Source organism: Rattus norvegicus, chromosome 15 (genome assembly GCF_021556685.1).
Source record: "Rattus norvegicus strain SHRSP/BbbUtx chromosome 15, alternate assembly SHRSP_T2T, whole genome shotgun sequence".
NCBI classification, from domain to species: Eukaryota; Metazoa; Chordata; class Mammalia; order Rodentia; family Muridae; genus Rattus; species Rattus norvegicus.
In genome coordinates this window covers 21656066-21671804 of record NC_141548.1, presented here as the reverse complement: position 1 = coordinate 21671804, position 15739 = coordinate 21656066, and the positions used below count along the sequence as shown (strand labels likewise).

At 42.4% G+C, this 15739-nt stretch overlaps 1 protein-coding gene across 1 annotated transcript; it reads left to right on the top strand.

Moving 5' to 3' along the window:
* The first annotated feature begins 7788 nt into the window (after positions 1 to 7788).
* Positions 7789 to 14488, top strand: LOC148000883 (disks large homolog 5-like). Its single transcript, XM_087587191.1, has 5 exons — positions 7789 to 7940; positions 8682 to 8843; positions 10004 to 10136; positions 10593 to 10769; positions 14404 to 14488. The coding sequence occupies exons 1-5, from the start codon at positions 7790 to 7792 to the stop codon at positions 14486 to 14488; spliced, it is 708 nt and encodes a 235-aa protein (XP_087443317.1). The 5' UTR covers position 7789.
* The last annotated feature ends 1251 nt before the right edge of the window (positions 14489 to 15739 follow it).

Genomic DNA, 15739 nt, shown 5'->3' with positions numbered 1-15739 from the left:
TTTTCTCAGTTTAGTTCTCAAGACTTTTTCAAATATACTTTCCTGTAAAAGGAATACTTATCATCTCAAATCTTGGAAAACATAAAGAATCATGGACAAGAGCAACTGTGATTAATGGCTTCTTCTGATTTATTTTTGCAAGAAATTTCTATGTGGATATATTCAGTAGTCACAACTGTAAGTAGTTTGTATATAAATGTGTGTTTGAATTTGTTTATTTAGTCCTTATCCTGGTAGTACCTTTCGTTTCTTTCTTTTCTTCTAATTAACGTAAGACTACAATATTTTAAAATGTAATTTTGACAATATCTCTAGTTCTTCTTTTGGGATGGAATTTCAGGTTGGAAATGCTGGCACCCTAGGTCTTTTTAGGCTCTTAGTGTATCTGTAGCAAGGCTGTTATCCAGGAAGGATGTAGAAATTGACAAACTTCCCAGAGGATCATGAATATTTACATCTCAATAACCTCCATGTAAGTCACAGAGTTTTGTTTGGCCGTCCATCATTTAATTCAGCGTCTGTATTTCTGTGATTAGGCTGCATGGTTTTCTACATTTCTCAAGGATATGTGTTCCTTCTTCTGTGCACTGTCTTTGAATGTCCTGTCAGTTTTCAGTTGTCCTGTGTAGCCATTCTCAGTGCTTTAAGGAAACACCTGCTCCCTGAGAAGTTCTTCAGACAGGTTTGCTCTGCTGGGGACATCTTAGCACTGCAGGAGCCCATTGCTACTGAGAATCTCCATTTACATTAAACCGTTCAGTCTTGTCTCCCTCTAGTGGACAAGGAGCAAAGTGCACCCAGCCAACTGCTGTGCATGAGGTCTGTGCCAGGGATTTAATACTTTACTGATCCACCAATGAGGATCCCTGCCCAGTGGACTGTAACTGGACATGGCTATCATCAGAGCAGTTTGTCAGCATTTCATGTAAAACAAACAGGGACTCTAAGCTCTTGGATAAGCCTAGGGAATTTTGTTGAGGTAATATTAAGACCTACTTTGGAAAATCCACACTTGCATAGCTAGAGATTGAAATATTGATGAAATTATTTGCTCATAGAAACAATATCAGATGCTTTTCTTTTACATCAAAAACATCATTCTTTGAAAACCTTAAAAAATTACATTTATGGATTCATCTGGAGCTTTATCAAATTCTCTAGCAAATACCATAGCGCACCTTCTAACAGTAGAACACAAAAAGATACACCTACTAAGACACGAAGAAAGATTCATCTTTTACATTAAACATAGACACACGAGTTAAACCAAAACCAAGAACTTTTGTCAACTGTGCTATACTCTCAAGTTATTTTTCCTTTTTCCTAGTTTGGGTTTTTCAGTTTTGCTATAAGTATGTATATACATACACACATACATACATTCAAACAAACATACATACACACAAACAAACATAAATACATACAAACAGACATACATACATTCAAACATACATACTTAATACATACATACATACATACATACATACATACATACATACATACATACGTTAAGTTAATACTGTCACTGAGGTTTCAGGCCAACTAGAGTTGAGAACATTGCTTTTCTGCTGAACTGGAAGAGGGAGCTCATTCTGTCTGTGGAAGAGATTGCCGGCTGCAGCCTTAAGACCGGTTCAGCATCTGAGTGTCAGGATGCTCAAGGACTCAAAAACTCTATCTTATCCCCACCTCTTGATTTAGAAATGCTGAAAGCTCTTGCTGTGATCTCTAGCTAGAACTTTCTCTCCCAGTGCAGGGGCAGCCCATGCTCCACTTTCTCTTTGGACCACACATAGCGTTGCTGACCCTTGAGATCTCATAAGTGAGCAATCACAGTGCCCTCAGTGTCCTTCTGAGCCACGCTGTGCTCTGGTTCTGCTAGCAGAGCTCACAGGAGCCCCAGGTACCATTTTATTTCCTCCTCTAACAGCAGACCGGAGCTGTACTATGCAGCTGTGAGGACCATTGCCATGACCCTCCACACAGGTTACATCCTGAGTGGGCCTCTCACTGTGCTAAGTGCCCTATGAGTTCACACGGCTGAAATTGGTAAATAATCCAGCTCTTTGGTGAGTCACACACCAGTGTTCTCCCAAGAAACATAAATCCTCTTCTTCAAAAATCCATCAATGTGAATATGAAGGTTTCCTGAATTGAAAATTGTAGACTCAGCATGCAAATTATTGACCCCCTCCCCCACCACCCCTGCCTCCAGAGCAGACTTCAAAAGATCAGTTTCCTTGCATCCACTTTGAGTTGTTGGTCCTACTCACATGTTGCCTCATTTAACTCCATGGGAGTTGTAGGTCTTCACCTGTGGCTGTGAGCCTCTGAAATGGTCACTCCAAAGGCCTCACCTGGTCTAGTTTCCCAATTCATTCCTCCGAAATGTGTCTGTAACTCAGATTATTCTTAGGTCATTTGGCAAAAACAGACAAACAAACAAAACAAAACAACAAGAAAAAGGATACAAACTAAGTTAGGCTTTACTGTAAAAACATGGGAGCCATTGCTAGGTTTGTTCAAAAATTCCCACCTCAACATTACAAGCATATAATGAAACTGTGTTGTTTCTATGGTATTTTAATAAAAACCCATAGGTCTTAAGACTGCTCTAAACATTTAGAACTCTCAGTTACAAATGTGGAGGCAATTAAAATCATTTCTATAAAACTGTTAACATTGTTTACAGCATACAAGTTTTAATGCCTCTTAATAGTACATTTTTTTAAATAGAACAAAAGGGTTTATGGAGACAGAGTGACGGCATATTGTTAAGTTGGTACTTTTAAAAGTAGATGTCTTAATTATGGGAGATATTTTAAATTTAATTACTTTTACGTCTCTCTCTCTCTCTCTCTCTCTCTGTGTGTGTGTGTGTGTGTGTGTGTGTGTGTGTGTGTGTATGCTCACATGTGGTTACATGCACATGAGTACAGGTGTTTATGGAGCCCAGTGGTGTCAGATACCCTGGAGCGGGAGTTACAGAGGTTGTGAGGCACCTGAAGTGGGTGCTGGTCCTCTGGATGAAAAGTAAGTTCTCTTCAGGGCCGATGCATCTCTCTAGCTCCCCATGGGAGGTATTTTTTTTAAGGATTTAAGTTGAAAGTCTTTTTCTACCATGATTCTTTGCCTGATGTTTGCTGTATTTTCAGATTACCAGAACATGCAAAGCCATGACAAAGTGGATTCCATGTTGGCTCGCCAGGAAAGGCTACACCAGTTTCTGTAGATTAGAGGTCTCGGGAAAAACTTGTGAAATAAAGTGCAGAATACTGAAGTCCTGAAAATGATGAAGATCCAGGGGTCCACGTTGGAAATCACAGACAGAAAACGCAAGGCTTGGAAGTTTTCTTCAGCTCTGTCCACAAGTTTAAAGGTTTCATAGTAAGCACGGTAATGTTGGGGAGAAAAATCATCCCACAGATAAAGATAAAGGCTTTCAGAAGGAAGGAATCCCATTATTTTGTTTGTCTTCTCCTGAAATTTTCACCCTGTGGCTGATGGATATGGACAAGGAGCCTGTAAAGAGAAGCCTGAGGAACATCAGGGAGACGCAGCTTAGTGACTCCCTCGAGGCCTGCATTCTCAGATCAAAGATCCCAGGCTTCCCCACACACATCTTTTGATTTTATATTTTTCCTTTTGTATTGGTTACTTTATTTACATTTCTAATGTTATCTCCCATCCTGGTTTCCCCTCCACAAGCCCCATCCCACCCTTTAGCCCCATGCCCCTGCTCCCCCACCCACCCACCCTCTTCTGCTTCACTCTCTAGCATTCTCCTAGCTTGGCCCCTCAAACCCACACAAAATCTTTAGCTAGTGTCCTCATATGCATACTTTATTCAGTCCTGTTTAGCTTCTACCCACTATTATTAGTTTGCTTAAAAGTAACTAGCAGACACATGGACACACCAGTGAATTGGGGTTTTGAGTAGAAGTAAAAAGACAGGAAATATGATCATTAAAATTTAGGAGGTGATCAGATGAAAGACCTGGCCATCACATGTGAATTAGTCTTTTGCTTAAGGTAGACTCTATATAAGGTGGGAGTAGGAGGTACCCTAAAGATAGACCCCTACTTTCCTGTGTCAGCCTCCATCTATGCCCTCATGTCACTTGTGTCCCTGTAGTTTCCTCAGAGCTCTGTGAGGTGCCTCAAATCATGACTCTCTCTGCTGCTGCCTTTCAGGTCACATTGCTACCTAGATCAGAACAACCCCAGACCACTATTCTGAGACTAGATACTTTTTCTTACGGCCTTAGACCTCCCATACCTACTAGATTCTAAATCCACAATGAAACAAATTGACCCTAATGGGACACAAACTTCAGAAATCATTATCAGTAGGAGTAACTGTGGTTAAGAGCACAGAAGGCCACCCAGGAACATCTCTCAGAAAAGACACACATTCCTAGAAGGAATCTCCTTAGCCTCTGCCTCCAATCTCCACAGCAGTCAGTGTCTTGGTTACTTCAATCCAGAGCATGAGGAACTTGACTTCCATTAGACTCATCTCTCACCTGTCACTGCTGTGTGGACACCGTCTCTCATTCCTGCTTCACGATGCCAACAGTAATAGTGGTGACCATGACCACTTAGACCCTTCACTTCCCTGGCACAGTCCTATGGCTTTTAACGTTTTCATGTTCTTCTTACAAAAGACTCAGTCATTGTCTTCATTTGACAAACCTAGAAATGGGTTAAACAGCCAAACAGCACTGTCCTTCAAGTCAGCTTAAATATCACCCTTTTTAGGAGTCTCTTTGAGATGGTGCCTAAAGGTCTAAGCATCCAGGTTAGAATCCTCTCTTCAGAGTCGTGGCTTTCAGGGAAGATGGAGACATCTACATCCAGTTTTCCTAGTTTTATGGGAAAGTCACTGCTCCTGCTTTCCATGATTCTCAAGCCGGAATGGGATGGAGTGAAGAAAGCTTCAAACACAGGTTCTGGGATATTATAAACACTTGATAATTAACTCATGTATCATTTGCTCAGCAGGAGGTGCCCCTTTAATCTGCCAAGCTCTCCTTTAGCCTTAATCATTCTTCTCCCTTACATTCTGTGCAGATGCATAGGATGTTTTTCTCATTGTGGATCTCACTCAGCTAAAGTGTGCTGGATGAGGTAGGTAGGATGAGGTCCTATATCTACCAAATGACTATGACTCAGACCACGACCTTAAATTGATTTACAGTCAAACATTTGATGTTGTATACATTACAGATGTAGTATATTTTTCTTGGTTTTGTCCTCAGAGAGAAGTGTGGTGAAATGTAATACCAACCAAAATTCCAACCATGCAAGAATGCTTCATAAATTAATGGTTCCTGTATAATTAAAAGAAACACTATACTTTTCAATTAAAATTTATTTATTTTATATGTTTAGGGTTAGAGGCATCACTGTAAACATGTGGAAGTCAGAAGTTAACTCATGGGAGTTTTTTCTCTCCTTTCTACATGTGCATTTTCAAATCGTGTGTACATGTCTTTGTGTGTGTGTGTGTGTGTGTGTGTGTGTGTGTGTGTGTGCGCGCGCCCGTAAATTTGAGCACACTCATACATATGCATGTAATTAATACTATTCTGAATATAAAAAGAGCATTTATTTGAGACAGTTCAGCACTTATTGAGTAAAAGTTTTTGTTGTCAACTTGATGATGCTTTACAAGGATGATGGGGATTCAAACTCTGGTCCTCACATTTGCATGACAAGAGATTCCCTAACTGCCCCTTCTCCCCAATACCCTACAACTACATTTCATAAGCTTCTTGTGTTTACTATATGATTAGTAGATAGAGATTCAGATTCTATCCATTTAGATTAAGTTGTATGTGTCTTAGTGATTTTTGAGAATATGAAGAGGTCCTTAGATGCCTGCAGTTTTGACTCATCTCTTTAATCCCAGCACTCGGGAGGCAGAGGCAAGTGGATCTCTGACTTTCAGGCAGCCTGGTCTATGACCTTGTCTTCAAAAACAAAAGCAAAGCAAAGAAAGACAGAAAGAAAGAGGAAAGAAAAAAGGGGTCGTCAGAAACAAGTCTGCGGACTGCTGCCTTAGGCTAGCATGAAGTCTCCTGAGGAGATCAGACTCCTGATAATTTGCTATAATCACGAGGTACTAATAATAAACGAGAGCCACTGTTAGTAACCATGCTGATATTAATTAGTGAGGCCAACACTGCGTTCTGTGGTGTACATATACACAAGCACACAGGCGTGCATATACACTCACACGCTCATAGGTGAACAAATACATATTTGCTCCAAATTGTTTGGAACTAGAAAACCTTTTATTTTTCCCCAGAATGTGGAATATGTGCATACCCAGGAGACCTGGTAGAACAGAACCCTCCTGGAAGTGTCCCAAGGAAGCTTTGGAGACATTGGACACTTGCATGGTGCAGCCCAGCTCCCCCTTACTCTGGTGTCAGGAAGGTGCAGGCCAGCCAAGCTGGGCATCTGCATCTTGTGCATGCAGACTAGTTGCACAGATGGTTCAGCTAGTTCTTGTACATGCATTCTTCTTGGCCTAAATCCTTTTTGGAGAACTGGTCTTCCATGGAGTTTGCACACCCAGGCACCTCAATCAGCCACTCCTCAGTGTCATCCAGGGAGGGCTTGTAGCTACAAGGGCATCACTACTGGCCATTCACCTCGTCCCACATGAGGTTGGTCCTCTTCATGGAATGGATGCTCTTAAAGCTCACCAACTTCTACCAGCAAGAGAGAGCCCTTGGCCAGGCAGTGGCTTCCTGCGGGGAAGGCCTGTGTCAGGCTCCTGCAAGCACACTACCACTGCCTCCTCCATGCCCTTGGTCAGCAGTTCCACAGCTGGTTGTTGAGATGTTCTGGGTTTTCCCACTCCGGGGCACACAGCTCGGCCTCCAGCAAGGCCCTGGCCTGGCACAGCACCATTGAGGGGTTGCTGTCAGGAGCCAGCAGGTTGCCCAGGTGGAACTCCAGTTCTAGCTCCCTGTACACCATGATGTGCTACAGCTTCTGTGCTTCCTCCTGCTCTTCCTTGGCCAGCAGCACCTCTGCATTCTGCCCCTCCTTGGCTCTCGCTTGGGTCTCAGTTCCCTCACTTTTGGGGATTTTAACTTTAAGAATAGACAGAACGTTTACAACTTGATGTTTGCCCTATACCTGAGCACTTTGTTGCCTGGAAACAGGAGTTTCCATTGCACAAAATGGGATTGTAAAACAGAGATTTCAGGAAAAAACATGGGTGAATATATTGAAACCATGCCCCCTCCCAAGGAACAGTCCATGAAACAATATGCTCCAACTTGCATACATTTAAAGGTGTAGGAAAAAAAATATTGGCCTCCTGGGAACAGTAAAAACTGTGGGAATTGGACTATATGTCACATGCATGGACCCTGGGTTTATACATTTCAGGGAGAAGAATCTCCCTCACCAAGCATATTTAGATTTTTGGCTGTTAACAAAGATGTTCTGTCCATATCAAGGCTTTAACCAACTCTCCCTCTCCTCAGCAACTGAGTTGTAATGAAGCAGTGAGAACTCTGAAGCTCTGGAAGGAGAGTGTGCGAATGGGTGTTCCCTCGCTCAAAAGTGAGTCTCTGGAAAAGTCACTGCAGAACCTGGTCAGTCTGGGTGGAGGTAGTTAGCAAGTAAGCTATGGCATTTCCCAGTAACATCACCGGTAGTGTCTTCCCTGGAAATTCTCTTGTATCCAGGAGACACTGGAATGTTCTGTGATGTCAGCAGTGTTGTGGTGACACCAACTGCCTGAGCCATTTTCCTTCATTTCCTAATGGGTTCCCGAGGAGGCATGTTCTCCAGGATCCTCAGTCTCTTTCGGAGGGACAATCATATCCATGCAGAGACCAGACCAAGGCAGAGGGAGGTGAGCCTTCTATCACGTTGGAGAACAAGACGAATGGAAAGGTCCTTGAGGAGGTCAAGTGAGTACTGGGCAGGGCAAGGGGAGCTTCCTGGAGGAGGTTGGCTTGAGCTGGTCCTTCCAGGATTAGGACGTATGATTTAGAGCCTTAGTCTTCCTAAATGGCTGACCCAGACACAACAATTTCTGATCATTAGTTTGACAGAGAACCAAGACCTGGTATATGTCAAGGGGCTTTCCTTGGATCTCTTTAATGTCATAGGCAGTGTCAAAGAATACCAGGATGTGCCTGTCTAAGAATAACAAAGTTTCTCTCTCAGGATAGGCTGTGGAAGCACTTCCTCTCAGCTGTGTAATGTAGACTACGTGGGTAATTGATGCCAAGAGGGATACTCTCCTGGTCATATATCATGGTCTCAGTTACTTTGTACTTGAACACACGTGACTAGGGATTCAAGATGTTAAACAGTTTGGACTCAAGGACTTGCCTGCCTCACATCAGACATTAGCTGAGAAGGTCCTCCAATTCTTCTTGTTTAGGCCAGCTTTAGAATTTCAGTGCAGAAGAATGGCTATAGGAGGTGTGGTCTATATCTATGATGGCATATGTCACCATATGTCTATGATGGTGGGGAACAGGGACTGAGCTGAGTTCAGCTTAAAGATAGCTTTCTTGCTCTGTCAGGAGGTCACTGTATCTGTAGAACTGTTCATCCTCAGACTTCTGTTTTAGAGTAAGCATAGTTTTTCTTGACACTATGTCCCCATATATGCCTGTTTACTGGTGTTTATCTACCTACAGAGTCTGATCAGAAGGCATCATCCCAACCCTCCACGACACCTGTTGAGGAGGAGAGAATGAAGCGTTTGGAGAACCTCAAAATTGCCCTCCACAAGATGCAAAAGGAGAGAGATGAACTCAGGAGAATCCTGGCGGATTACCCTGGAAAGAATTTAAATGACAGGTAGTCACAATGCAAGTGCTGTTTAAATCCACATTTCCTCACATCACAGTAGGCTACAACTCCAGGGTGTCCTCATGGTCAAAATCACTATCCTGATTGCATCAGAATGTGAAGTTCAGATGGGAATGAGATGGTGGCACAGGCTATTTTGATTCCTACAAACGTAAATCATAGCCTATGGCCTGAATTACAGTCTGGGAATAAGGGTAGTAGAGTGTGTGCTCTCATTGTGTTGTTTAAGTAGCCTGGACAGTTGTTGGGTTGTGGGAATTTCTAGGTGCTCTGATTATGAGCAATCATTGTTGTAATTGACGTGGAGGTGCTTTGGGTTCAATAGGTCCTGTGAAGAGCTGGAGGGACCTAATCCCTCTTGCTGCCTCACAGTGTGTGACCGGACTGACAACAGGGTATCATTGGTGTTCTCTGATTTTATTGATTGTATTTTGAGATAATGCCACATTCTTGTATTTATTTGGCATTCTAATTGTATGAGAGAGAGAGAGAGAGAGAGAGAGAGAGAGAGAGAGAGAGAGAGAGAGAGTTTTGTGTGAGTTTGTGTGTGTGTATGCATGTGTGAGTGCGTTTGTGTGTATAACTTAAGATCTGGGTATTCTGTGTTCTGATTTGGCCTGAGAATTATCCTGTGTCAATTTCCATGGCATGATAATGATGTGGCTGAGAGCCTCACTTTGAGCAGTAGAACATTTCACATCTGCTCAGGTGGACACACATGGGAATCTCCTGGTGTGTGTTATAAATTCTTTTCCCTGTAAATACTGTCCATGTTCCTTTGGGTTTTCATGTAGCAATAGATTCTATGATTGAGAATTGTTACCTAAGAACAGGAGAATAGTCTTCATGGGTTTAAGTTGGAGCCTGGATGGTGGCACAGGACCCTCGAATGTTCTTGGCAAGCTAGTCTATTCCTTCAAACCCTGTCAGGGAGCTCAATCAAATCAGCTCCCTGCTTTTGTTTCCTGGCACTGCTGTCCCCGCGGCCATAATAATAAACTTAATAAATACCAAATGGACCCAGTACCAACGAGCAAGGGTGTGGCATGTCCTAGGCTGGGGTAGTTCAGGATTCAGTCTAAATTCATGTAATTCTTGTATCCTTCATTCATAATGTTATTTGATCCTTGGACCACGCCCTGCCATTGGAACAACTTTGAGTCCGAGATGCTCATGATGCAGCACGAGGAAGTGATGACCGACATGAAGAAAATGAGCGAGCAGATCAATACCGCTTTGGTCAAATGTAAAAACCTTACACTGGAAAATGACTGGTACTGGTGAGTAACTTACAAGGTTGTGACCCAGCACTAGGCACAGCATGTGTCAGCCCATTCTTATCTTTGAAATAAAGTGAGGATCAGGCTTTATAGTGTTTGAAGCAGACCAGGAAGCTTGTCTCTAAGGAAGGCTCTAGGACATACAGGACACAGAAATATTGGCCTTCAAGGGACATTCTAATAAAAAGGACATATAAGCACACATAATGATTAAGTCCTCTTCTGGGAAAAACTTGAATCAATGGTGTCAGGTTTTTGAGAAGTGCCCTGAGTCTTCTGGAATGTTGCTCTTTTCACCATTTGACCTGTCTCTAGGTTATGCTCCATGGCTTCTGTGGACGTGGACTATAATCTGGGGCTCTCTTCGGATCAGGATCCTAAAGGAGGAATGGACTTGGAGAAGTGGGAGGAAGTTGGAGACTGGCTGGGATTCACCATTTTTTCTTTGTGTCTCAGCCGCAGCTTCTGCCCCCTCCTAACTGAGTGTTTTGAGCTGAAGAACAATGCCCAGAGAGCATGGAATGAGTACAAAGGGCTTCTAAGGGATCAGATTGCACTGGAAGAATCCATTAAGGAAACAACAAGGTTCTGTGGGGAAGCCAGTATGAAAATCCATGTAACAAGCAGCCTCAGGTAGGGTGAATGAAACATCAAGGGCAGGTTTTCCTGATATCTCAGCATAAACCAAGTCAAACCAATTTAACCTTTCTCTAACTTATCCAGACACTCTCCTAGGTCTCATCCAGTTGTTCATTTCTTTGCCCATTTACAAAACTTTCTGTGATTCTAGCTTCATGCAAGAAACTGGAGGATTGACAACCAAATCCTCCTGCTCAACTAGAAAATGCATATCCTTAAGGAGGATCTTTTGATCACACATTGCACACTTATATGCCATTATGCTAGAGGGATGCCATGTGGTAGCCATCTTTGTAGTGCACAGAACTGATTAGAGTTCAGTTCAATTGCCAAAAGAATGGCTCTCATTGTCAGTTATGATGGGGCTTGTGGACTTTCTCTCCTTTTCCCCGTACATTGAAAATGGTCCTTTCTGCCTTTCCAAATCGTGGTTTACAGTGACAGAGCTTGAGAAGCAGTGTGTCAGTCCTGTTCTATGTCAGTGTTTTAGTGTTCTTTCCTGGGCTTCTGTCCTGGAGCTGACTGGATGAACAGGGATGTAAGAAAGGCTTCTCTCAGGGTGAGGGTTTGTGTGAGATATGTGAGGGTTAGAGGGAAATTTTTCTCCAACTCTCTCAACCTCGTGTGCCCAAGAAGTGCATTCCCCATACAGGTTTACTCTATAAGGGATGGATAGCAGTGTCTACGCTCTCACTGACACATTTCCTTTGCCTAATCTGTATTCAACATCTGTGCTTCCAGAAGGATGGCCTCCTCATTCTTTTCTGCTTCTCACTTATGATTTCTGTTCTCTCTCTCTCTCTCTCTCTCTCTCTCTCTCTCTCTCTCTCTCTCTCCCTCCCTCCCTCCCTCCTTCCCTCCCTCCCCCTCTCCATTTTTCTCTGACTCCGTGTGTGAGTGTGTGTGTGTGTGTGTGTGTGTGTGTTTGTGTGTTTGTGTCTGTGGGTAGAGATGTGTGAGCATGTTTATGACTATGGTACATATTTTACATTGGGAGTTGTTTGTTTTAAGTGTTTGTGGTATGGGTGCTTACTGTAGAAGTGTGTATTTGTGTGTTCATGCATATGTGTGTGTGAACTCATTAAGTTTATGAACACAGACACATATATTTATATATATTGTATTAGACTATATGTACACATATAGAAACACGTAAAAGTATATATATGTATATATATATATATATATATATATATATAGAGAGAGAGAGAGAGAGAGAGAGAGAGAAGAAGAGGAAACACAATTTTTCCAATTACATTCAAACTGTTCTTAATGGGGTTTTGATTACTATTGAAATTATTACAGTGTGAAAACTATTTATGAACATTGACATTACCTGGAGAGATCTCAGGAATAGGGTACAGGGATGTGAGGAGAGGCTGCTGTGTGAAATCCATGTACCTGAGTGTGGAAAGTGCTGACTCAGGGCTCTTCTGCCTCCTTTGCTCTCGGTGTGCAGTAACACTGGAAGGTCATGTGCTTGTTGTGTCTTCTCAACATCCTGGTTATGTTAATCGTTACCTGCCACCACTTTCTTTCCAGATTGGCCTAAACTTGGTTGAATATACCTTGGCTTTGGAGTTTGCTCTGGAAATTGTTAATTGAAAGATTAATTTGCTTAGAGTTGAATCTGCAAGCAGAAGATGTCCAGGAGATATGCTGAGGTGTAATCACATTTTGCTTCAGACAGAAACTTAGGCTCAAAATAGTCCACAGCACTCACCCTGTGTTGGGTTGTGGCACTCTTAACTATTGTTATTCAAAATCATTTGTTCTGAGTGAAAATCATCTGTAAGGAGGGTTTAGAAAAGTGATGACTCTCAGGCATTGCTGGAGGTGTCAAATGGGTAGCCCTGTGAGAAGCCATGCATAACTCTTGTGCAAGTTCAACCTTTGACACAGCGATTCCAGAACAAGAAGTAGGTGTCAGCAGAGAAACTGTGGCACATTAGTGTTGTAGTGGTTCACCTCAGAGCAGCCATGAAGCAAAATTATCCAGAAGTCCACCAGTCAGAAAGTGAAAAGGTACAATGTTGTCCAGCCCTTCCATGGACTGTGGCTGAGTTTGATTATACCTGCTAGCATTTGACTTTGAATCAGTCAGCCTTATCTCACTCGAATTATATCTGATAGCATCCCATTACAAGTTTTACCTTGGATTGTGGTTATGGAGATTTCCTAGCTGTTTGTGCTGGTAGTTTGGCTCCCCGGTCAGGTACTGTATCCTAAAGGGACCTCATATTGAAAAATGCAGCTCACTTTGCATGCACTGGGAAACAGTGAGCAGAGGACAGAAGAGGCTCACCTGCCCCCACCCAGTGCTCTGTTGCCTGAAATCAGCCTCCTGTGCACAGCCTTGTGAACTTGCTAAGCAGGCTTGGCTAACAGGCCTAGATGTCACATTTCTAATTTCTGATTTTCACGGGAATACACGTTATTGGCTGAGCTGTCTTTAGCCTATGCTCACTGTGTACTTACCCCATTCCAGGTTTTTTTTCTTATGCCACAATAGTAGACTGGGTGATCTCTTCTATTACCATTAACTGGGAAACTAAGCACATTCTGCAAAATACTCTGCTTGTATGTGTGAACAAATATATTTGGGTGCGTTCAAAGGTCTGTCTGTCTGTCTGTCTGTCTGTCTCTGTATACATGCCTGTCTCCATGGACAATATAATCTTCTAATCACCCGGATGAGGAGAGAATGTAGGAAAGTCTGCAGGATGCCCTGAATCAGAACAAACTGTTCACTGAGCAAAAGGCCTTGGCTGAGAAGATGCGGCATCCTTTCGGTGTCACTGAGATGATTTGAAAGCACAGGATGAGAGGACCCAAGTAGATTCCCTGTGCTTATGAACTGTCTTATTGGGTGTGTGACTTTCATCATAGTTATCAGCATCTGTCAGCTAGGAGCAGCTCAGAATATTATTCCTGTCCATTTTAAAAGAAATTCCATCCATGAAGTGTATGTGATCCATAGAGATTCTGGCTATTGTGTACTGATCCCTCCAGTCTGAGCTCTCTTGTATTATCTGAGCCCAGTGCCTTTAAGTCTCCCCACAAAGAGTTTTATGATAACCATAAACAAAGGAGTAGTATAGTTTATTTTCTGCATGAGTATCTCCTTTAGAGTTCAATGCCTACCCTTGGCAAGATTTCCATGCAGTATATTCTTGCCAAATATAATATCACTTCAGTGTGCATGTACTTCTTGAGAATTTGTTTCTGTGGGTCTTTGCAGATACTGAGGTTGTAAGTGGACCCCAGGCATATTCCTGCACTGGAGGAATAATGATAGTCTTCATTTCAGTGATGGACAGGCCTCCAAGGCCTTCCTATTGTTTTCTAGGTTGTTCACATCTCTCCTCAACTGACGTTGAGACATTGCTACATGATTTAAAATATAATATATATGGACGATTGGAATTATCTGCTGTTCACTGTTCAATTTTTAGCAGTTTTAAAAGCTGGGAAAATATGCAGGCCTGTGGGATCTCTTACCCTTCTGTCTTGGGCATGAGAAAATGACCTCAGATGAAAGATCATCCTGGATTGTCCTGCTGAATTGTGCTGCTGTGTATGGGAGAAGTGACATGGCAGGTCCTCACCAGGCCTTTTCCACCCCTAGGTCTGAACACTCCAGCAGACGCTTGCCCATGGCCCAGACCAGGACTACAGCTCTCAGAGACAGACCTGTCCACCAGGAGCACTGAGGGTGCAAAGATTGACAACACCTCCCGCATCTCAGTCCTTGTAACCGTTCCAATGTTGGGCTGAATTTGAAAGACCTTGAGATGTGGCATGGAACACGCCTCACGTTTAACCCTTTGATGACTTGTCCATCAACAACCAACCACCCTGTATGAGGCAGGTCTACATTCCTCTTGAAGAGATTTTTACCATCTTCCCTGCCGTTCTGCTGTGTTTGCAAGGCCAGCAACAGGCTGGAGTTACATGTTGAAAAATCAGCAGGAATTGAATGCTGACTAATTTACTTGTTATATTTGGTTTTTAGTTTGAAATTTGGTTGTTTTATGCATTTGGTTTTATTTGTTTAAGTTTGAAGTTTTGTTATTCATTTGTTAACTTTAGTGTATGTAATTAATATTAATTAATTAATATTCCTAAGGCTATATACATTGAACTCATTGACTCCCCAATTTAAAATGTTCTCGAATAAATTAATGTTTGTCTATAAATAAATATGTGACCTTTAACCCTTCACTCACAAGGCCGTCCTGAGTCGTGTGTGGTTCTTCCTCCTGTAACAGCACAAGTGTAAGGCAACAGTGGTTTTTTGCAAGTCTCATGCAGTGTAGGCTTCATCATCAGTTCACAGCCAGCCAGAGCTGCACGGGAAACTGTGCTCTTGATGTAGAGAGTGTGTCATGCTCTGTGGAACCCCCTTAATGATGAAAAATATCCTTGCTTTATCCCTGTGCTCACAAATTTAGCTTCCTTTTTAATGACAAACAAAGGAGAAACACAGAAGTATTTCTCTAATACATTAGAGGAAATAAAACAATTCAGTATGGGAATGTAAAATGTTCAGGACACACAGAGTTTGATGCCTGTGGATTCCTTGAAATATAGCATCAACTATGACTGCACATTTAATGAATTCCACCAATTGTAGAGGAATGAACATTTTTACTATTTTTGTTGTTGGTTTGTTTGTTGTTAATGATAATGATGTTTTGCTGAGTTCATTTTGATATATATCATAGCTTCTTTTGGGCGGAGGTCTTACAGTTTTGAATTATTTCTTTTTTGCAATTTGTAGTGGATATTTTTATCTATATTTCAAATATTCTGTCCCTTTCCGGTTTCATCCCATAAAATCCCTGTTCTCTCCCCAGAATGCCTACCTCTATGTGGGTGCTACCCCACATGCCAGTCATCTCCCTCCCACCTCCCCATATTCGTTTTCATGCAATTCTGCCAGGGGCCAGCAGAGGGCAGTG